At 40.1% G+C, this 22,620-nt stretch overlaps 1 protein-coding gene across 3 annotated transcripts in view; it reads left to right on the top strand.

The window, feature by feature from the left end:
- man1a2 (mannosidase, alpha, class 1A, member 2) overlaps positions 1 to 22,620 on the top strand; it is a 145,763-nt gene that overhangs the window by 83,558 nt on the left and 39,585 nt on the right. For 2 of the 3 annotated variants that reach the window (XM_080203764.1, XM_080203766.1), the window contains exons 7-8: positions 7,305 to 7,428; positions 8,844 to 8,937. In XM_080203764.1, the coding sequence (XP_080059890.1) occupies positions 7,305 to 7,428; positions 8,844 to 8,937 (218 nt within the window). Of the gene's footprint in view, positions 1 to 7,304; positions 7,429 to 8,843; positions 8,938 to 17,913; positions 17,938 to 22,620 lie in introns of all 3 variants that reach the window. The other variant, XM_080203765.1, reaches the window with a different exon arrangement.

Raw genomic sequence — 22,620 nt, 5'->3', positions numbered from 1 at the left:
GGCTTTGATAGAAATGCTCTATTTCTGGGTTATGGTAATGTCATTGTGGTTAGATGCTGCTTGCTCTAAAAATCAAATTAGTGGCAAAGTTCCAAATATCTGCAATTGAATTCTTCCTGCAACTTCTATTCACTGATTTCGTTGTGCTTGGACTGATGAGATGTGTGTTACATTTTCTTTGATCAAAATTCTAAGGGAACTATGAAACAGGGAATATGAGCTACCTTACCTAATTCCCACATCCCACAAGCAGGTGATAATTTTTCTTGAACAAGCTTATGCTAAAATCATATGACGTTAATTACAATCTGTTTTCTCCCCATCCTCAAAATTAATGTAGTTGGTACAATGTAAGAGCAGGCTGGTTAATATTCCACTTTCAAACATCCTGCTAAGCTCTCTTTTCAGAATAATTGATCATAGAACCTAACTTTAAATGCAGTCAACAATGCAGCTATTTATGTTTTAAAGTCTTTGACGTAATCTGCAGCCAAGTTGCATAATATGTTTAAGGAGAATGGTGATAGGAGAGGAGGTGCCATTTGTAACTGAACCTGCCTCTCTCTTTCCAGTGGAATAGGCCGTAATTATGTGTGGGCCTCGCAACGAGCGAGCATTCTTGCAGAGTTTGGCTCTCTTCATTTGGAGTTCCTCCACATTTCCTGTTTATTGGGGAATCCTGTTTATGAGGAGAAGGTAAAATCTGTGGTTACATATTTGGGAGCAGATATGCCCAGTATTGATGTGCAACACTAAACAGCATTGCATGATTCTGAGTGGTCATGTTAACAGTTTTCTGCTGTTCCTATTGGTCTGTGTTTTTATTTTTTAAGCCATTTCAGAGATGTTTCCACATATAAACTGCTGTTTCAGCCAGAAATTCTTTACCAAGTATGAATCGGGAAAGTATACTTCAGTCATTGGCATAGCTAATTTATAGAGGTTATAGTATTTGTTAGTGTGGCATGAAGCTTTGATTTTAGTGTAATATTTTATGTGGGTTAAACTTCAGAAATTATATATGTTCATGATTCGGATTAATCCCTTCATGGTAGAATTAATAGAATTATTGATTTGTCGGTTTGAGTTTTTCTACTAGACAAATTTAGGTCCGTTAAGTGAATGTCCAGAAAGAAATCTTCTTTGCATTATGTGTCAGCAGGGTTCAGTTGGTTGCGCACAACTGCTGGTTAGGGCTTTGAGCTTCTCCCAATGGTCCTCAGCATTTCAGATGCCAGTTTCCATCCAATTTGATTTACTCTACATGATATCAAGAAACGATTGGAGGTGCTGGATACTGCAAAGGCAATGGGCACTGGTAACATTTTGACACAAGTACTGAAGACTTGTGCTCCAGAACTTGTCGATCCCCTAACCAAGCTCTTTTTCAGTACAGTTACAACACTGGCACCCACCCAGCAATGTGAAAAATTGCCTAACTTTATACTGTACATAAAAAGCAGGACAAATCCAATCCAGTCAGTTACTTGCCCATTCAGTCTTCTCTGAATCATCAGTGAAGTGATGGAAGGGGTCATCAACAGTGCTATCAAGCAGCACCTGCTCTGCAGTAACCTGCTCAGTAATGCCCATTTTGCTTTTCATCAAGGTCATTCAGCTCCTGATGTCATTACAGCCTTGGTTCAAACATGGACAAAAGAGCTGAATTCCAGAGGTGAGGTGAGAGTGACAGCCTTGTCAAGGCTGCATTTAACCGAGTGTGGCATCAAGTACCAAAACTGGAATCAATGGTTTTTGCGGCAATATTTCTGCTGGTTGGAATCATACTCGGCACATAGCAAAATGGTTATGGAGTGTCCGTCATCTCAGCTCCAGGATATCTCTGCAGGAGTCCCTCAGAGTAATGTCCTAGGCCCAATCTTCAGCTCTTCATCAATAACCTTTCCTCTGTCATAAGGCCAGAAGTGAGGATGTTTGCTGATGATTGCACAATGTTCAGCATCATTTGCGACTCCTTAGATACTAAAATAGACCACGTTCAAATGCAACAAGGTCTGGGCAATATCCAGGTTTGGGCTGACAAGTGACAAGTAACATTTGCACCACACAAATGCCAGGCGATGACCATCACCAGTAAGAGACATTGTAACCATCGCTGCTTGATATTCAATGGTGTTACCATCACTAAATTCCCCCAATGTCAGTATCCTTGTGGTTACCATTGACCACAAATTCAGCTGGACTCACCACATAAACACTGTCTACAAGAGCAGGTTAGAGGCTAGGAGTACTGCGGCAAGTAACTTGCCCCCGACTCCCCAAAGCCTATGCACTTCTATACGGCACGAGTCAGGAGTGTGATGGAATACTCCCTACTTGGCTGGATTGATGCAGCTCCAACAACACTCAGGAAACTTGACACCATCAACGACAAAATAGCCCACTTGATTGGCACTACATCAAAAACATCCACTCCCTCCACCGCTGACGCTCAGTAGCAGCAGTGTGTACTATCAGCAAGATGCACTGCAACAATTCACCAAAGATCCTTAGCACCTTCCGCGAACACTTTCATCTCAAAGGACAAGGGCAGCAAATATATGGGAACACCACCATTTGCAAGTTCTTCTTTCCTCTCTAAGCCATTTAATGTCCTGACTTGAAAAATATTGCCATTCCGTCGCAGTCCTGGGTCAAAATCCTGGAATTCCCTCCCCAAAAGAATTGTGGGTCAACTCGCAGCACGTAGACTGCAACTACTCAAGAAGGCAGCTTACCACCACTTTCTCAAGGGCAACTAGAGATGGATAATAAATGTTGGCCAGCCAGCGACACCCATGTCCCACGAATGAATAGAAAGCTAATAACCTAAACTGTCACAGCTCGGCATTGTTGGAAATATTGTTCTTGGAGATGATAAATGGAAGTCCTGTATATCTTTTCTAGTTAAAGATCAAGATTCCAAATCATTACTTGACAGCTTAAAAATAATTTTTGTTGGTGCCCTAGATGACATTGCTATTTTAACTGTTAGAGTTTTAAAGCAAAAGAACAGATCAACTTGAAATTCATCTCGCAACCTGTTTATGGAATCCCACTGTGCATAAAATGGCAAGCATGTTTTTATTTTTCACTGCATTAATTTGCTTTATTCAAATACATTTTTATTCCTCCAGTACTTCAGTATCTATACTCATGGAATCCACCCTAGTGCAACAGATTTGTGTAATCTTCATTGAACATCCCATGAGTAGTAGTTTAAATGTGTGTGCTTTTATTCTAACTTTAGATTGTGGACATGGAGCTTCCCTCCAAACCTGACAGCATTCTGACTTGGAAATATTACTATTCTTTCACTGTCCCTGGGTCAAAATCATGGAACCCGTTTCCTGACAGCACTGTGTGTATATTTTACACCAACTGCAATTGTTCAAGAAGGTGATTTACCTTCACCTTCTCAAGGGCAACTATGGATGAACCACAAATGTTTGCCTTACCATCAATGTGCACATTCAACGAACGATTTTTTTTTGGGTCTGGTTTGTGCATTATCCTAAGGATAGTTGGATTTAGCAGCAGTGTGCAAAATTGAGACAGTCCTATTATTAAAAGCTATTATATCATCTATTGTCTTTCAAAAGATAATGCAACTCATTATTAAAGTGTTCAAATTTTTGTGTATTTGTTAATTTCTTCAGATCCTAAGTCACTCAAAAGATAAGTAATAGAACAGTAAGTTTTTACTGGTAACCCCTTTATAGTTGCACAGATCTTGACTGTCACAACGTTAAACACAAATAAGTTTCATCGTCTTGTGTAAGACAGTGTCTGCTATCACATTTATTATTGTAGAAGGGGATGCACAATTGATGTAACCAAATCGGAGAATGTTCTTGTTGGTTGCCAAGCTTTTGAAAAATTATGACCGTTAAAATTACTGTCTGGCCTTGATGGCAGATATCTTGATTAATCTCTGTATGGTATGCACCATGTTCTACTAAATCAGTTGTTTTGTAGACTAAAACAACAGCCAGTCTGCACACAATCTGGATTCCACGAACAGCAAATGAGATAAACAATCAATAAATCTGTTTTGGTGGTTTTGGTTGGCCAAGTGCTAAGGATGTATCCCATTCTTCTTTGGACTATATGATGGGGATGCTTTATCCTCATTGAATAGCCATCTCCAAAGGTTGACATGTCCAGCTTCCATTGCAGTGTGATGGCATATCAAACCAGATTGTGTTGAAGTCCTGATCCAGAGCTTGAACTCACAATAGTGAACTGCAAGAATTTGTTGAAACTAGTTGTATTTGTCACTCTGATGAAGCAGTCCTTCGGGTAATTACATTTGGGTCAGAATTTGTCCTTTGTGGTTGATCTACTGACCCGCTTTATTGTCACTTTGCTTGTGTAAATACTGTGGGGCCCAAATTATTTTTATCTTGGTCATTATAATTTATGTAGTCTTGTTCAGAATCCCCTTGTTTCCACTATGGTTTGGGTACTTGACAAAGAAAGATTGACTGTATCCATTGTTTCCATCTCAAAAGTAGAAGCCTGAATTAATGGTCAATCTAGGGTTGCTTCCTAGGCACCTCCTGGTTAGGTTTTAATTAAATTGTGATTCTGCTGCTTGGAAGAATTTAATAATTACATTTGGTGAGTATTTCTAGCCAAATGTTATGCTTCTGACGTGGCATTTTGATGAATCTCCACTGACATCCTGGGGATAACTACTGATCATTAGCTGTACAACTACTGTGACTACAAGAGCAGGTTAGAAGCTAGAAAATCTGAAATGCGTAACTCAAGTCCTGACTCCCCAAAAGACTATTCACCAACAAGTCAGAAATATTATGGAATACTCTCCACTTGCCTAAATGATTGCAACTCCAACTACACTCATGAAGCTTGACATCATTAGTACAAAGCAGTCTGTTTGGCACCCTATCCACTACCTTAAACTTTCACTTCCTTCACCAATGTGTACCATCTGCAAGATGGGCTGACTGAGGGGAGTGGGTGGAGATATTGAGGGGATGATGAGAGTCAAGAGGGTCTAATTTGTGTGTGTGTGTGTGTGTGTGTGTGTGTGTGTGTGTGTGTGTGTGTGTGTGTGTGTGTGTGTGTGTGTGTGTGTGTGTGTGTGTGGGGGGGGGGGGGGCGGTGAATAGAGGAGTTGATTAGTGAGTGTCATGGGGGGCAGAGAGATTGATTGTATATGCAGTTGTGTTAAATTGGGTCACTTTGAAAAATAGTTTGGGAAGCACCGATGTACGGAGTACAGATGAGGTATGAATTTGAGATAACTGCAAGTTTCTTCAAATTTATACTACTAATCATAGGATAAGCCTTTAAAGAACTGTTTATAATGCTCAATTTTATTTTGGACTTGTGCATCAACTCATATTTTCAACTGAATGGATTTGAAAAGGTGTACCTTTGTGTCTTTTTCTTAATTTTGCATGTTTTATGTTTCAGGTGCATATTTATATCCAGTTCATGCACTGTGGTTAGGTATTCTAACCCTCGATAATTCAGAAAATTTCAAAGCTTAGAAATAGATTACTTCCCAAGGTTTCTGGACTGTGGTATACTTTGGCTGGAAGCAAGCTCGACCAAAGCAGAAGCTGGGTTCATGGTCAAAGTCAGGATTTCATGTGGACGGTATTGGTCTGTTTGGCAATATTAAGGTTAAGCCCCAGATTAGAGATGGGCTTGTTAGGCTAGGCCTAGGATAGTGACATAGTATGACTGATGTTCAAACTTAGGGCCGATTTTACCATTTGTCATGAAAATGTAGTAAAGTCACGTGAGGCCATTAACGTGATCTGCACCTGTGTCTGTGCAGATTGCCATTTTACCAAAACCCAGGAATGGCAGCAATTCAATTCGTGTCCAGAATGGGTGCAACGGTGATTTAAATGCATTTGCACGTATTTCAATTGAATTCATGAGTTGCCAGCCCAACTTTATCAGCATTTCCCCCTTTACCACCATGACTGCCAATCTGGAATTGTGCCGTAATGGACCTGCTAAACAAAAGTCTGAACTGGGGGCTCCAGCTGCTGAAGAGCGCGTTCAGAGCTTCCATCGGCTCTCTGACTCAGATCAGTGGTGTGGAGGGAGGAAGGGGGTGGATCAATTAATTCTCTGGATTGGGGGTGGGAGGGAGTGAGGCCAGATCGTTGTCTGAGGGAGGCCTGATTGCTCACTGGTGGAGGGGTGGGCAGATGGATCTCCGGTGGGTGGGTGGGGGTGGGGGTCAGGGTCAGATGGATCTCTGAGGGGTGGGGGCAGGAGGTCTGCTGCCACTCTGTGGGCGATTGGTGGTAGGAAGGGGGCAGGGGTCATGATCAGTCTGGATGGTGGGAAGGTGGATAAGGGGGACAGTGATATGTGTGGGGGCAATCACTCCTGTTTGTTGCTCCCTGGCTGCTTTCTCCACTTTCTGCGCTTTTTCAATTTCTTTTCCAACTGCACATGTGCCATTCAGAGCCCCAATTGTCTTGGCTGCACTAAGCCCTGCCCACAGCGTGAATGGGACTGGCGATTTTTTTTTTCAGGCTGAATGCATATGGGGGTGCCTGAAAGCAGATTTCTAAGTCAGATTTGCATTACGCCCAGATTCAGCACTTAGAATGAAAATGGTAAAATCGGGCCCTTAGTGTGGGATCCAAAATGGCTACTAGTAGATGATGAGAATAAAGTTAGCAGTGAATGGAGATACCATGGAGCAATGACAAATGAAATTATTGATATCAAAGACAGAAATTCTCGAGTCCTTGGTGCTCATGGTATATTCAACTATCTAGTAAAAGAAAATGAGCTGAAGATGGACTGACATTCACGTAGACACACAAACAAGACGGTTTTGAATTATCACTTTAATAGAATTGAAATTGATGGTAAGATTCTAAATTCCAGATGAATAACTTCTAAAGATGCATCTTTTTTAAAGATAGGACAGAGGAAATGCTGTAAAATAGTTTTTAAAAATATATAACTGTTTTGCATGGTAGAATGTTAATGGCTGATAACATAACATGCACTTTTGAGTGAGGAGAGTATCTAATGACAACTTCTATATGAAATTCAACAAAGAAATTGTTAAAGGATTTAAGATAAAGATAATGTCACCAAATATTTGAGTGTTTAGGTAATTTACATTATAAGATTTTTGTTCTTGCTCTTTAAAATGACTTCATGGTATCCCTGATTAAGTAGTCATTAGAATCTTTTTGCTCGCAGTTTTCAGTGTGTTTAACCATCTGATAACTAGCTATGCTCTTCTGTTTGTGATTATATGTTTGTTCTTGCCTGGGTTCTTGATTTGCCAGTGGTGTTGGACGGAACTGGGGCTGGGCATCTGCTGGGAGTAGCATTTTATCTGAATTTGGGACTCTGCATTTGGAATTTGTGCACCTGAGCTACCTGACAGGGGACCCCGTCTACTACAAAAAAGTGAGTGCTAGACATAATTGTCGTAAAAGAATATTACCCTAGTCATAATGCTCTAATTGTAGTATGTGAGAGGCTACTGAACATTAACTTCCAACATTTTATACTTATTGTGGGAGTATTTCAGATAGTTGCATGCCTTCTTCAGAACTGTTTTATAAAGTTTGTGAGATGTAATAAATTCCTATTCATGAATGAAAAGTGAATAAAACCCTGACTACAGCTATAGGTGTGTCCTTCAAAGCAGTAAGTTATCGGAGAAAGGGAAATCTGATGGTTACAATTATCTAGCAATCCTATGCTTTAGGATTCACAACCCCAAGCTCATTACAGTTCACGCTGTAACACTGAAAGCAATAAATCTAGTAATTTTGTTGGCAAATGCTGGAAAATAACAACAAAACAAACTGTTATTAAAAAATCCTAGCTGATTTGTTAATGTGTATCAGGATTAGAACCTGCTGCATCTATCAAGCATGAGTCCTTCATTCAGTCTTAATGTCTTCAGGGCAAATACAGATGGACAGTAAGTATTGTCTTTCCGGTGCTGCCCGCATTTCAATAACAAAAAGGAAGACAAATTCTTGTACTCAAGTTTGTAGGTACTGGAAAGTGTTGCTGGGATATATCTGATAGCTTTGTGTATAGAGTATTGAAACAGCAACCCTTCATTAGTGCAGCTTCAGCCATGAATTATATGAGATTATTATCTTTTAAGTATGGAATATTAATAGCAAGATTTTAAAATGTAAATTTATTATAACTAAAGCTATCCTGAAATAGAATTGGTGTAATAACCTTTCCTCTATAATCTTGGAATTAACAAAAATCTTACTCAGGTTTAGAGATAGGGTTTTTAAACAGGCAAATCTGAATCTGTAGCAACATTGCTGTTTTGGTCAGAGGCAATGTAGTTCATCTGAGGCACATATGGAATGCTACTTGAACATTCCAATGTTGTGTTTGATGAGATTCTGTAGTTCTCAGCCACCAGACTGCCTATTAATTCAAAATGAGCACACAACCTGCATATGAATGCAAGGCATTGATGTTGATAGTGGGGAAGTTATTTCACAATCTTTCCTCAGGAGAAAGGTAATACGTGTAGAGTGGATCTGGTATTTTAGTAATCACAACTTCTCAGTCAGGTATTTTGGGGGTTCAGGTCTGAGGGTGCTTGATATTTGAATCAACTTGTCTTAATTCCACATTCAGGCATATCTGTATTTGTGACGGTAACAGTAGTATTAGTGCAAAGTTGGATCACCTGCATTCTTGAAAGGCGCATGAAATGGAGGGCAATGAGAAAGATAATTGTTAAACTTGTGGAAATAATATGGTAGTAAAAGAGCATTGATATTGTAAATTATTGTAAATAGTACCACGATTGACAAAATACATTTTGAAACTAATTGCAGGTGTTGCACATTCGCAAGTTGTTGCAGAAAATGGATAGACCTAATGGCCTGTACCCCAACTACCTTAATCCAAGGACAGGGCGTTGGGGCCAACGTGAGTATTATTTTGTACTTAGAAAATGATAGTTGTTGACAGGACTCAAACTCAAATCCCGGATTATGCTAATTGGGCAAAGTGCTTTTGAAATACAATGCATTTAATTTTTAAAAATTCTGTCCAATAAGCTTGTTACTTAGTACACCATGGGGCTAATTTTGAAAACTACTCTGACCATTGAACTCTAGTTACACAATTCAGATATGGTAAAATCAGAGCTACAACTCTATTTCCACCATCAGATTTAAACCTTTCAGGCTATGTGATGACAGCGAAGCCTTTTAAAATTACACCTATTTATTTAGTGCTAAAACTAGCTCTAATTTCCCAAAGTGAAATTGTGTGGTTTTTCAGATTCTGAGTTTAACCATTTGAGTCCTCCTTTATCAGCCAGATAGTTAATAATACTTCATCCCCTTTGGTCTTTTGACTTCACTTTTTTTAATGACACTGCAATAGATGGCCCTTCAAAAAGCTAAAACTATAAAGTGCCAACGATGACTTTTCTTTTTCTCCTCCTTGTAAAAAGTGCTTGAAATAATTGGGAATGGAGTTGACTGAGCCAGCAGCCCATGTCACATCTTCTGTGATTTTTAAAAAAATTTCCATTGACTTCATTAGAAATAAAAATTAGGAAGGATGCAAAATAGGTAGTCAATTGCTATTAGTTAAAATTTAATCAATTCAGTTTCATTGTCTATAGTTTACTCCAGATACTTTATTGGGCAAATTGTTGATTGGCTGACAAGAAAATTTAAAATATAGAAAATTTACAATACAGAAGCTATTCAGCTCATTGAGCCTGTGCATCCAATGAAGAGCTGCCAGCCTAATCCAATCTTCTCCCACTTGGTCTGTAGCTCAAGCTACAGCTCCTCAGTTAGATATTCAAGTACTTTTTAAATGTGGTGACAATTTCTGATCCTGCTATTCTTTCAGATTGTGACTTCCAGGTTTCTAACACCCTCTGGTGAAGAACTGTTTCGCCGTCTCCCCTCTAATTTTTCTGTCAGTTACTTTAGATAAATGCCCACTAATTTTTGACTCCTTTGCTAAGACAAATAGGTCATTCCTGTTTGCTGCAGGTCCTTCAATTCTCTGTTCCAAAGAAAACAACTTTAACTGGTCTAATCTTTCCTCAGCTAAAATTTTCAGTCCTAACAACGTCGCCTTAAGTCTACTCTTTAGCCTGTCCCGTGCAATCACGTCTTCCTGTAATGTGTTGACTAGAATTGTACAAAGCATTCAAATTGTGGCCTAATTGGTGTTGTATATATTTCTAGCATAATCTCCCTGTTCTTTCTATATCCTATTGCTCTTTATGTAGTTATCTTTGTATTTTCCTTGATTTTCCTTGCCTTTACTTGTTGGTATTTTTCATGTCCTTGCTTTGCTGTCTAAATTTCCCTTTTAATTTCACCTCCATGCTTTCTGCATCATTCAGCTCTCAGTGCTGACATGAGCTTCAATTTTTCCTCATTTTATCCCTTGTCGTCCAGTAGTCTCTAGATTTGTCTTGTCTGTCTTTTATGGGGCATATTATCCTGAATCCCTTGAATCTCTTTTGAACGCTTCTCGTTTCTCTGACCCCAATTTATCTTCAAGAAATTGTTTCTAGTTCATGCCTGCTAAATCATTACTCAGCCTAGTGAAATAGGCTTTCCCCCAGTTTGGAACCTTCGTCCTTTTCCATAGCTATGCCAAAACTCTGAATTATGATAGTTTTCGAATAAGTGCTCTCCCACTGATGCTCATTCCATCAGCCTAGCTTGATTTTCTAAAAGTGAACCCCAAATTACTGCCCCTGTCCTGTTGGGCTTGCCACATTCCCTTGAATGCAATGTAGGAATTCTGTGCTCTCTGTACCTTTTTGCACTGATAGTATCCTAATTACTGCTTGAATAGTTTATTTCCCACTATTCCTTCCATATTGTCTTTATATTTCTTTGAAATAGGCTTAAAAATTTACTTTTTAATTTTTTCAGATTTGTTCTTTCAATTTGGATTATTTGGCGTATTTTATATTCACAATGATGTAATCCCTTAGTTCAACCCTTATTTAAATACACCTTAGAATCCTTGCAGTGCAGAATGAGGCCATTCAGCTGCTCGAATCTTCATTGACTTTCCAAAAGAGTATCTTACCCAGATCTAACCCCCTACCCTATCACCATAACCCCATACATTTGCCATGGCTAATCTAACTAACCTACACACCTTTGAACACTAAGGGGTAATTTAGCATGGCCAAGCCACCTAACCTGCACACCTTTGGACTATCAGAGCACCCGGAGGAAACCCACATGGACGTGGGGAGAACTTGCGAACTCCACAGACAGTTATAAGAACATGAGAAACATAAGAAATAGCCCCTCGAGCCTGCCCCGCCATTCAATAAGATCATGGCTGATCTGAAGTGGCTCAGTTCCACTTTCCCACTTTCTCCTCATAACCCTTAATTCCCTTGCCTACCAAAAACCTATCCACCTGCATCTTAAATATATTTAGCGAGGTAGCCTCCACCACTTCAACGGGCAGAGAATTCCAGAGATTCACCGCCCTTTGAGTGAAGAAGTTCCTCCTCAACTCTGTGCTAAACTGCCCCCCCCCCACTTATCTTGAGGCTGTGCCCTCTAGTCCTGCTGTCTTTTCTGAGCAGGAAGAACCTCTTCACCTCTACCCTATCCATCCCCTTCATGATCTTATACGTCTCAATAAGATCCCCCCTCATTCTTCTAAACTCCAACAAGTACAAGCCCAGTCTGTTCAGCCTCTCTTCATAGCTCAACCCCCTCAACTCCGGTATCAGCCTAGTGAACCTCGTCTGCACTCCCTCCAAGGCCAAAATATCCTTGTGCAAGTGCGGCGACCAAAACTGCACACAGTACTCCAGCTGCGGCCTCACCAGTGCCCTGTACAGTTGCAGCAAGACCTCCCTACTTTTATATTCAATCCCCCTCGCTATGAAGGCCAGCATCCCATTTGTCTTCCTGACCACCTGCTGCACCTGTAGGCTGGGTTTTTGTGACTCATGCACAAGGACCCCCAGGTCCCTCTGCACCGTAGCACGCTGCAGCTTTTCGCCCTTTTAAATAACAGTCCTTCCGACTATTATTCCTGCCAAAGTGGATAACCTCACGCTTGCCAACATTGTATTCCATCTGCCAGGTCCTCGCCCACTCGCTCAGCCTATCTAGATCCCTCTGCAGACTTTCTACACCTTCCGCACAATTTGCTTTTCCACTTATCTTTGTGTCATCAGCAAATTTCGACACCTTACACTCAGCTCCCTCCTCCAGATCATCTATATAATTGGTAAATAGCTGAGGCCCCAGCACCGATTCCTGGGGCACTCCACTAGTCACCAACCGCCAATCTGAATAGCACCCATTGACACCTACTCTCTGCCTCCTATTAGACAACCAATCCTCTATTCACGCTGACACCTTACCCCCAACTCCATGCCTCCTAACCTTCTGTAACAACCTTTTGTGCGGCACCTTATCAAACGCCTTCTGAAAATCGAGAAACACCGCATCCACCGGTTCCCCTCCGTCCACCGCACTAGACACATCCTCATAGAACTCCAATAAATTCGTCAGACACGACTCCCCCTTAACAAATCCGTGCTGCGTCTGCTCTATCAAACAATTTTTCTCAAGATGCCTCGCTATTTCTTCTTTGATGACGGATTCAAGCATTTTTCCTACAACAAACATTAAACTAACCGGCCTATAATTCCCTGCCTTTTGCCTGCTACCTTTTTTAAACAGTGGCGTAACATTAGCCGTTTTCCAATCTTCCGGCACTTCCCCGGAATCCAGCGAGGTTTGGAAAATAATCACTAATGCATCCACTATCACCTCCGCCATTTCCTTCAGAACCCTGGGATGCATTCCATCTAGTCCTGGGGACTTGTCCACCATCGGTCCCACTAGTCTGTCGAGCACTACCTCTCTAGTGACAATGATCTCATTCAGGCCCTCAACTCCTACCATCTTTCCATCGTTAATACCCGGCAAACTATTCGCGTCCTCCTCTGTGAAGACCGAAGCAAAAAACTTATTCAAGGCCTCAGCCATTTCCTCATCCCCCGCCACTAAATCCGCCCCCCCCCCCCCTCATTCTCTAAGGGTCCAACATTCACCCTAGCCAGCCTCCTCCTCTTTATATATTTATAAAAACTCTTACTATCCTTTTTTATATTTAGCGCTAGTTTAGATTCATAGTCTATCCTTCCTTTCTTCATCAACTTCTTCGTCATTCTTTGTTGATTTTTAAACCTCTCCCAATCCTCTACTCGCCCACTACTTTTAGCCACTCTAAACACATCAGCTTTTAATTTAATACTCTCCTTTATCTCCTTCGTTATCCATGGCTGATTATCTCTTCTCCTACGATCCTTCTTTACCATCGGAATAAATTTCTGCTGAGCACCAAGAAAGATCTCCTTAAAGATCTCCTTAAAGATCTCCTTAAAGATCTCCTTAAAGATCTCCTTAAAGATCTCCTTAAAGATCTCCTTAAAGATCTCCTTAAAGATCTCCTTAAAGATCCTCAGCAGTCCTACCGCCCAATCTGCGCCTATCCAAGGCCAGAATCAAACCCAGGCTCCTGGAATTGTTAGGCAGCAGTGCAAGCCACCATACCATCCACATATTGTCCTGTCTCATGTTGTAATTGTTTCTTTAACTAATATCTTTTTCTTTTTTATCTTCATCTTTTTTAATCCTCATCTTATCTGAAAGCCCTACAATTAAGAACACTAGGCTGCCATTCCAATTCCTTTCTGAGCCATGTATTAAGCCATCAGTTTAAAAAGGATCATAGTTTCACATGCCAATCTGTGGTATTAGCTCACTCGATTCACTATAGACCTTGCATTTATCTACTGCATGTACAATTAAGCACAAACCACACTTCTTGTTGTCTGTTTTCCCATCTTTGTTTGACCTGCCTGTCTAAGTCTCTAATTTTCAGCCTTCCATTTCTAACTCTACATTTCTCCTTTGTGAACCTATGCTCAGTTTCCCATCCCCTTACCTGGCTAGTTTAAACTTTCCTCATTAGCGCTGACAAATTTGTTTGCAATTAGATCCTGTGCTACCAACAAAACATTCAATCTCATGGAATGAACAGCAATGACATCAGATTTTTAAAATTTCTTTTGATTGGATGTGGACAACACTGACAAGGCCAGCATTTATTGTCCATCCCTAATTGCCCTTGAACTGAGTGGCTTCCAAGGGCCATTTCAGAGTGCAATAATAGTCACTCACATTGCTGTGTTCTGGAGTCAGATGTAGGCCAAACCACACACAGATAGCAGATTTCCTTCCCTAAATGACTTTGGTGAACCTGATGGGTTTTTACAACAATCAATTATATTTTCAGGGATTGGCTATGAATTGAAGGTTTTATTAATCAAATTTAAGTTCCACCACCTGCTGTGATGGGATTTGAATGTATACCCCCAGGATGTTAATCTGGGCCTTGGGATAGCTAGTTCAGTGACATTGCCATTACACCAACATCTTCCTTATTGTTGCTCAGTCTCCAAGTCCTGAGTCTGATCCAGCTGATACTTCCTGCACCTGTGTTTGTTAAGTACACAGGATGTATTCTGGGATCCCCATGTGGCACAGGCTGCACATTCCATGGGTATGTGGTACCCTGCCACAACTTTCATTTATTATGTTAGCTCACTTAATGCCTATAATCAAAATGCTGTAGTTAATATACTTCATTTATTTACAAGTTGGCTAGCTGGGTCCACCAGATATAATTGAGTTGCTCAGTTATCTATTTGATAAACGTCAAACTATTTTAGCACTGGAGGATAATTTAGACAAAACCACCCAACTCCAGAGGGACAGAAACAAAACTGTGACACTCACCAGCCAATCAATTCTTTTATCCCACTTGTTCAGAATTTTTTTGCATTTTCAGAAAGCAAAACAAATGTGGTTGATGTTCTGAACCCAAAATTAACTTTGGTCATTAATTTTGGTGACTCCTCATTTTGTGTATTGGTGGTTAATTGAATATTTTTCCAATTCTTTATGTTCGTGATCAGTGCTTTTAAAATAAATCTTTCATGGGATGTGAGTATCACTGGCTATAAGAGGAATTTTTTGAGGTGTTCTTCCTGAGGTGCTATGTATTTGTTGAACCTCACTCAACGTATACATAGACTGCGAAGAACAGTTTATAGTTAAAGAATGAAAAGGAATTCATTTGCTAATGCATGTATCAGGAGAGAGAGAGATGAGTCAATGAGAATTCACTGTCCTCTCTGAACTAATATTGCAAGGTAAAATTATCGTATTCTGAACATTTCAATATCCTGTCTAGCGTTGTCAATCAGACTGAAGACCCAATCACAATATTCAACATTATTACCTTGGCCAATAACTTTTCACCTGTCAAGAAGAATAGGATATTATTAGCTTATTGCCCATGTAGGTTCCTTCCCCTTTACCTAGGAAACCTAACCCACGTCATTGCTAGTAACCAAAGCCATAGCCAACACCTGCAAATCTTAATTGATGAAAAGAGTCACTCTTTCGCTAGAACCGGGGCCTCCTTATCAGCTTGAGAGGCTGCCCTAGCCTTGCTACCCATGAACGAATTTACTCCCTTAAATAGCAGGCCTAGGATTTAAACTTGTTTACATGTTTCCAAAAACAGATAACAGAAGCTACCTTTCTCTGTTCCATTGTTTTAAGAGAACTCAGCCTGTCTACCATTGGCTCCCATCATGCCGTATTCAGAACAAAGTTGGCTAAAACGCACAATACATATATGTTGGAAAAATACAGTTTAAGCTTATAATACTTAATTTGTGGCTGTACTGTTTATAATATCTTTGCATATTTTGTTCCAGGCACATTGTGAATCCTCACTATATATAAGGCACTTTATAACGACCTTAACCTAGTCTACTTATTATAGTAAAACTAAAATGAAGGGCCTCATACTAAAAATTCTATACAAACCTCGCACTCAACCCCCTGCCATTGCCCATCCCAAATTACTCTTCAGAAGATGATGGTAAGCTGTCTGCTTGAACCGCTGCAGTCTATCTGATGTAGGTACACAGTCTCAAATCAGATATTATTTTGTCCTGAAACCAGCTTTCTCTTCTATCCCTTAATAACATATATTAAATTAAAACATCTTGGACAGAATATAACTACATTAAGATATCTCTGTGCCATCTATTAATTTCACTTCTCCATAACTCCTGATATATGTATGATCATAAGCAGTTTTCGTTTATGATCTTGACTATTAAAAGCTGTTTTGTAATTGAACAGGTTTCTTTAAACCTAGTCTATTAAATAGTCTTCTGAAGCTTTAGAAGTCCTTCCAAAAACAGAAGTTTATACAGCAAGTATAAAATGTGAGCCACATGTGCTGGTGCAGAAGGATGCTGTTCTTCAGTTATTATGCACGGTCTGCTCTGAGGGAGTCTTCAATTTCCTACACTAAGTGAACAACTGATGTAGATCTGGGCATAGGAGACAGCTCCATTTTGTCAGCATCCTGAGGCATCTTTAGGCCTATATTGAGGATATAGGTTGATCCCCCGTTTTTCTGTTAATAATTGCATGTTTAGGGCTATAACCATGAGGAGTTGGCCACAACATTTCAATTCAGATGCATATTTAGGTTTATACCTGCCTTTTAAGTCTGTGCATGAGATCAAGCAACCAATATGTGCTGTGTTGCCAAGTTGATGTGTAGAAAATTGAATTACAACTGTCCCTCAATTTCGTAACACCAGCTTCAACTCCGTGGACTTAAAATACTGAGTTCCAAAATAAAATTTACTCTACTCTATTAATCTACACTCTAAATTAAACCGACATTCCAAGTTTATATTGGCTAGTCAAGCTATTGGTTTTTTTTTCAACTCTTTATAAAATCTTCAAGTGAAAGGACAAGATATTAAGTGGCCTAACCTATATTCCTTAAAGGAAATGGTTTTATTCATTCTTAGAACATGAGCATTGCTGGCAAAGCCAACATTTATTATTCATCCTTATTTGCCTTTAAGAAATGCTGGAGGCCGCTCAAAAGCAGCATAAAAAAGTTGTTTCTGCAGGTTCAGGAGGAGCATAGCTGCTTTCCTGGGCGCTCAAAAAAAAATTTAAAGCACTGCCAATGAGTTTGTATGAAAGTGGGATAGATTTTTCTGATCTATTTGTGCAGAATCAATTGGCTCAATGCAGTTCAGTTGAGGATAATTGGACAGGGAGAATCCCAGGTGTGTCATGAATTCTCTGTATTTTTTCTTGTTGATTTGTATTGACAGAAAATTGGATTTGTTTTATTCTGTTCAACTTTGTTTTAAGCAATCTCCTGGGGCAATGCTATACTGTTAAATGCAATATGAAGAAAATCTCCCAAAGCCCATTGTGTTTTAAATTTTTGGCTTGTCATCCATGGTGGGTATGCAACATGCCCAATGCAATGCAGTCTACCCAAGCCAAATTTGAGATTTCACTGCAATCATCTTTGCCATCATTACTAAATTGCTTTTGCTAAAGTTTTGCATTTAAGTCTAATAGAATGCATGTATATGATTCATTTGAAATGTGAGTAATCAGTAAAATAATAGATGCTTTAACTAAATCAATGTAGTGACATCCTAAATGGTCCATTGGAATCCTTTGTTACTACTTTTGTGGTAGATGATGTCACTGTTAGAATTCTAAGGCATTGCAGCAAATCACTTATTTTGGTGATTCAGACGGTTGAGCATCTATTTTCCAACTATAATGTTAAACAGGACTGTTAGTGTTCCAACAGTATGCATCAAATAAGGACTTCTCAAGTTTCAACCTCCTCTTAATAAGGTGATAGTGAGGAGAAAAATAGAAGATGGAGGGAATACATATAGTTGCTTGAATGTTACTTTTAAAAAAAAATGTCTTTTCTTTTACTTTATCGATCTATTCAACTCAGAAAATTCCATTGGACCTTTATTATGTAAGTTTCTAAAGCCTATTTTAATTGCTACATTGCACCCAGTCAGCTAATCACATCTTCTAAATGCTTCTAGTATCTGCCTTCCGATAGATTTAGCATATTCGTTAAGATTCAATTTCATTGTCCTCTTAGAGCATTGCTGATGGTGAAACATCAGTTGTATTCTAAAGATGTTCGTCTGCTGACTTATATTATCAGAGAATGTTTGTCACTGCATGTGTGTGCATATATAACACATATAAACTAATTAAGCAATACCAAGACTGCACAAATCAGTTATTAAAGATGCTTGATCGCAGTGCAGTAAACCTCTGTCTTCCTGGATCCACCCACAACATTCAGCATATCGCTCTTTTTTTTCCATTTTGTGGCGTATCTCAGTGACATTGCCCCTAACTCAGAAGATGCGTTGTTTCTGGAACTGTGTTCGGACTTGTATGTAGGTAGAATGTGTAAGCCCAAACAATCATTGAGTTTATAACGATGCAAGTCCAAAGGAACACTAGCCAGACCTGAAGTACTTGCACTTGTGATCCTTTTAATATGCGTACAATTTTTTTGAAAAAGTGAAGCACACAGAATGTTTGGTGCCATAATGTGTGAACAGATTTAAGATACCTTGTGGTACCTACATTACCACCTGATGCTATTTTAATTTGACTATCAGAAATTGCATTTTATTCTGCCTTTGTACTAGATAAACTGCAACACAAAAAGAAAATACTACAGATGCTGAAATTCTGAAATAAAAACAAAAAATACCAGAAGTACTCAACGTGCCCAGTGGCACCATTGGAGAGAGAAATCCTTTTTGGTCAATAACCTGTTTGTTTATCTCTCTCTACAGATGCTGCCTAACCTGCTTCATTTTTTTTTTAAATTATAAACTATTCCTGTTTGATTTATTATTGTCACATGTATTAATATACAGTGAAAAGCATTTGTTTCTTGCGTGCTGTACAGATAAAACATACCATTCATAGAGAAGGAAATGAGAGTGCAGAATGTAATATTACAGTCAAAGCTAGGGCGTAGAGAAAGATCAAGATAAGTCCATTCAGAAGTTCAACAGCAGCAGGGAAGAAGCTGGTCTTGAGTCGATTGGTACATGATCTCAGACTTTTGTATCCTCTTCTGACAGAAGAGAGAATGTCTGGGGTGCGTGGGGTCCTTAATTATGCTGGCTGCTTTGAGGCAGCAGGATGTGTAGATAGAGGCATTGGATGGGAGGCTAGTTTGTGTGATGGATTGGGCTACATTCACAACTTTTTGTAGTTTCTTGCAGTCTTGGGCAGAGCAGGTGCCATACCAAGCTGTGATATCACTAGAAAGAATGCTTTCTATGGTGCAATTGTAAAAGTTGGTGACAGTCGTAGCTGACATGCTAAATTTCCTTAGTCTTCTGAGAAAGCAGAGGTGTTGGTCGGCTTTCTTAACTATAGCGTCAGCATTTAGGAACCAAAGGGCAGAACGTGGAATCGTTGTGGGTGGAGATTAGGAACAGCAAAGGGAGGAAGATGCTGGTGGGCGTCGTTTATAGGCCCCCGAATAATGATCTGGAGGTGGGGTGGGCTGTTAACGCGCAAATAAATCCTGCGTGCAGGAATGGGACGGTGATAATTATGGGGGATTTCAATCTACATATTGATTGGTCGACCCATGTTGGACGCGGTGGGCTTGAGGAGGAGTTCTTGGAATGCTGCCGGGATAGTTTCCTCAAACAGTGTGTGTTGGAGCCGACGAGGGAGCGAGCTATCTTGGATCTGGTGTTATGTAATGAGGTGGGTAGAATTAGGGACCTTGTGGTGAAGGATCCTCTTGGGAAGAGTGATCATTGTATGGTGGAGTTTCTGGTGCAGATGGAGGAGGAGAAAGTGGGTTCCCGGACATGTGTCCTTTGTTTGAACAGAGGGGAGTATGGTAGGATGAGAGAGGAATTGGCAAATGTTGATTGGGGGAGTGCGTTGGAAGGTAGGTCTGCTGAGGAACAGTGGAGGATCTTTAAGGAGATCTTTCTTGGTGCTCAGCAGAAATTTATTCCGATGGTTAAAAAGGATCGTAGGAGGAGAGATAATCAGCCGTGGATAACGAAGGAGGTGAAGGAAAGTGTTAAATTAAAAGCGGATGCGTTTAGAGTAGCTAAGAGTAGTGGGCGAGAAGAGGATTGGGAGAGGTTTAAATGTCAACAAAGAATGACAAAGAAGTTGATAAAGAAGGGTAGGATAAACTATGAAGCTGGGCTAGCGCTTAATATAAAAAAGGATAGCAAGAGTTTTCATAAATACATAAAAAGGAAGAGGCTGGCTAGGGTGAACGTTGGACCCTTAGAGGATGAGAGGGGGGACTTAGTGGTAGGGGATGGGGAAATGGCTGAGGCCCTGAATAACTTTTTTGTTTGTCTTCACGGAGGAGGACGTGAATAATTTGCCGGGTGTTAGTGATGGAAAGATGGTAGGAGTGGAGGGCCTGAATGACATTATTGTTACTAGAGAGGTGATCTCGACAGACTGGAGGGACTGATTGTGGACAAGTCCCCAGGACCGGATGGAATGTATCCAAGGGTTCTGAAGGAAATGGCAGAGCTGATATTGGATGCCTTGGTGATTATTTTCCAAACGTCGCTGGATTCCGGGGAAGTGCCGGAAGATTGGAAAACAGCCAATGTTACGCCGTTGTTTAAGAAGGATGGCAGGCAAAAGGCAGGGAATTATAGGCCGGTTAGTTTAACGTCTGTTGTAGGCGAATGGGCCAGGAACTGGCAAATGGAATTTAATGTTGGCAAATGTGAGGTTGTCCACTTTGGTAGGAATAATGGTAGGAAGGACTATTACTTACGTGGCGAAAAACTGCAGCATGCGACGGTGCAGAGGGACCTTGGGGTCCTTGTGCATGAGTCGCAAAAACCCAGCCTGCAGGTGCAGCAGGTGGTCAGGAAGGTGAATGGGATGCTGGCCTTCATAGCGAGGGGGATTGAATATAAAAGTAGGGAGGTCTTGCTGCAGCTGTGTAGGACACTGGTGAGGCCGCAGCTGGAGTACTGTGTGCAGTTTTGGTCACCGCACTTGCGCAAGGATATTTTGGCCTTGGAGGGAGTGCAGAGGAGATTTACTAGGCTGATACCGGAGTTGAGGGGGTTGAACTATGAGGAGAGGCTGAATAAATTAGGCTTGTACTCGTTAGAGTTTAGAAGAATGAGGGGAGATCTCATTGAGACGTATAAGATGTTGAATGGGATGGATAGGATAGAGGTGGAGAGGCTCTTCCTGCTCAGAAAGGACAGTAGGATTAGAGGGCACAGCCTCAAGATAAAGGGGGGTGCAGTTTAGAACGGAGTTGAGGAGGAACTTCTTCACTCAAAGGGTGATGAATCTCTGGAATTCTCTGCCCATTGAAGTGGTGGAGGCTGCCTCGCTCAATATTTTTAAGACGTGGGTTGATAGGTTTTTGATAGGCAAGGGGATTAAGGGTTATGGGGAGAGGGTGGGAATGTGGAACTGAGCCACGACAGATCAGCCATGATTTTATTGTATGGCGGAGCAGGCTTGAGGGGCTAGATGGCCTACTCCTCCTATTTCTTATGTTCTTATTGGGGGGACCAGGACATGGGGTGATCTGGACACCTAAAACTTGAAGCTCTCTGTGTATCAAATAAAACGGTATTGAGAAAGCAATACTGTTGATTTGAACAGTTCTTGGTCTGTAGTCTAGGCAGGGCAATGTTTTATTGTACACAGTTTATTCTCCAATTAATCACATAAATAAACATCTTACACAAATTTATTTTCTTGTACTAAATATTTTTAGAATTTTTTAAAAAATTTATTTGAATTTTTTTTAAATGAAAACTTACGGCAAAGTTCAGTTTTGCAATGTTTTTTCATGCTGTTGTTAAAAAAACAGGAAAACGAGCATTGAAGGTGGCCATTAGATTTTTGTAGGTTGAAATAGTCTTCATATATACTTCGGATGAGCATTGTTAACCTGATACACTATTATGAAATCAGCACAATTATTAAACGAGCACAGTCTAATTCACACTTAAATCTGGAGGCAATTGTGGTTAGTTGATTAATGCCATTTTAGGGACAGATAGATAAGTACATGAGGGGAAAAAAAGAGAGTGCTGTTAGGATTAGGTGAAGTAAGTGACGTGGAGCATAAATAGTGCAGAGAGCTGCTGAGCTGAATGGTCTGTTTCTGTGGTGTAAATTATGTAATTATCTGTAGAATTACCTAAGTTTTCTGATTGTTGATAGTAAGCCAGAGAATTTGGCAAAGAAACTTACCATAAGAACAGAAATTCTGTTCATGTGCGATGTTCCCTATGTCCATCATCTGCACCTTTTAGATTATATAATTGCCTGAAGTGCCTTTCATAATTTGACTGCTAATTGAATGATGTGGCGCTTATCTTGGTTTTTAGGCCAATTTTTGTGCCAGTGGCAATTGTAACTGTGAATGTTGACTGAAATGAGTTGCATAATATTTATCTTGAAGGATTAATATAAAGTTCAAAGAGGAAGTTTTTTTATTGCTCTTATTTTAGAACTAATGTTATTCTTGCCTTGTGTTAACATTTTTTAAAAAATGTGTTTACATTCTGCTCATTAGTGTTGCGTTTTCTACATTATTCCATCTTCCCAGCTATCTGGTTTAGTTTAAAAGAAAATAAAGATGAATTGA

This window comes from Carcharhinus amblyrhynchos, chromosome 15 (genome assembly GCF_965287045.1).
Source record: "Carcharhinus amblyrhynchos chromosome 15, sCarAmb.v2.hapA, whole genome shotgun sequence".
Classification (NCBI taxonomy): Eukaryota; Metazoa; Chordata; class Chondrichthyes; order Carcharhiniformes; family Carcharhinidae; genus Carcharhinus; species Carcharhinus amblyrhynchos.
Note: the sequence above shows the minus strand (reverse complement) of the source record. Positions and strands in the feature narration are given on the sequence as shown.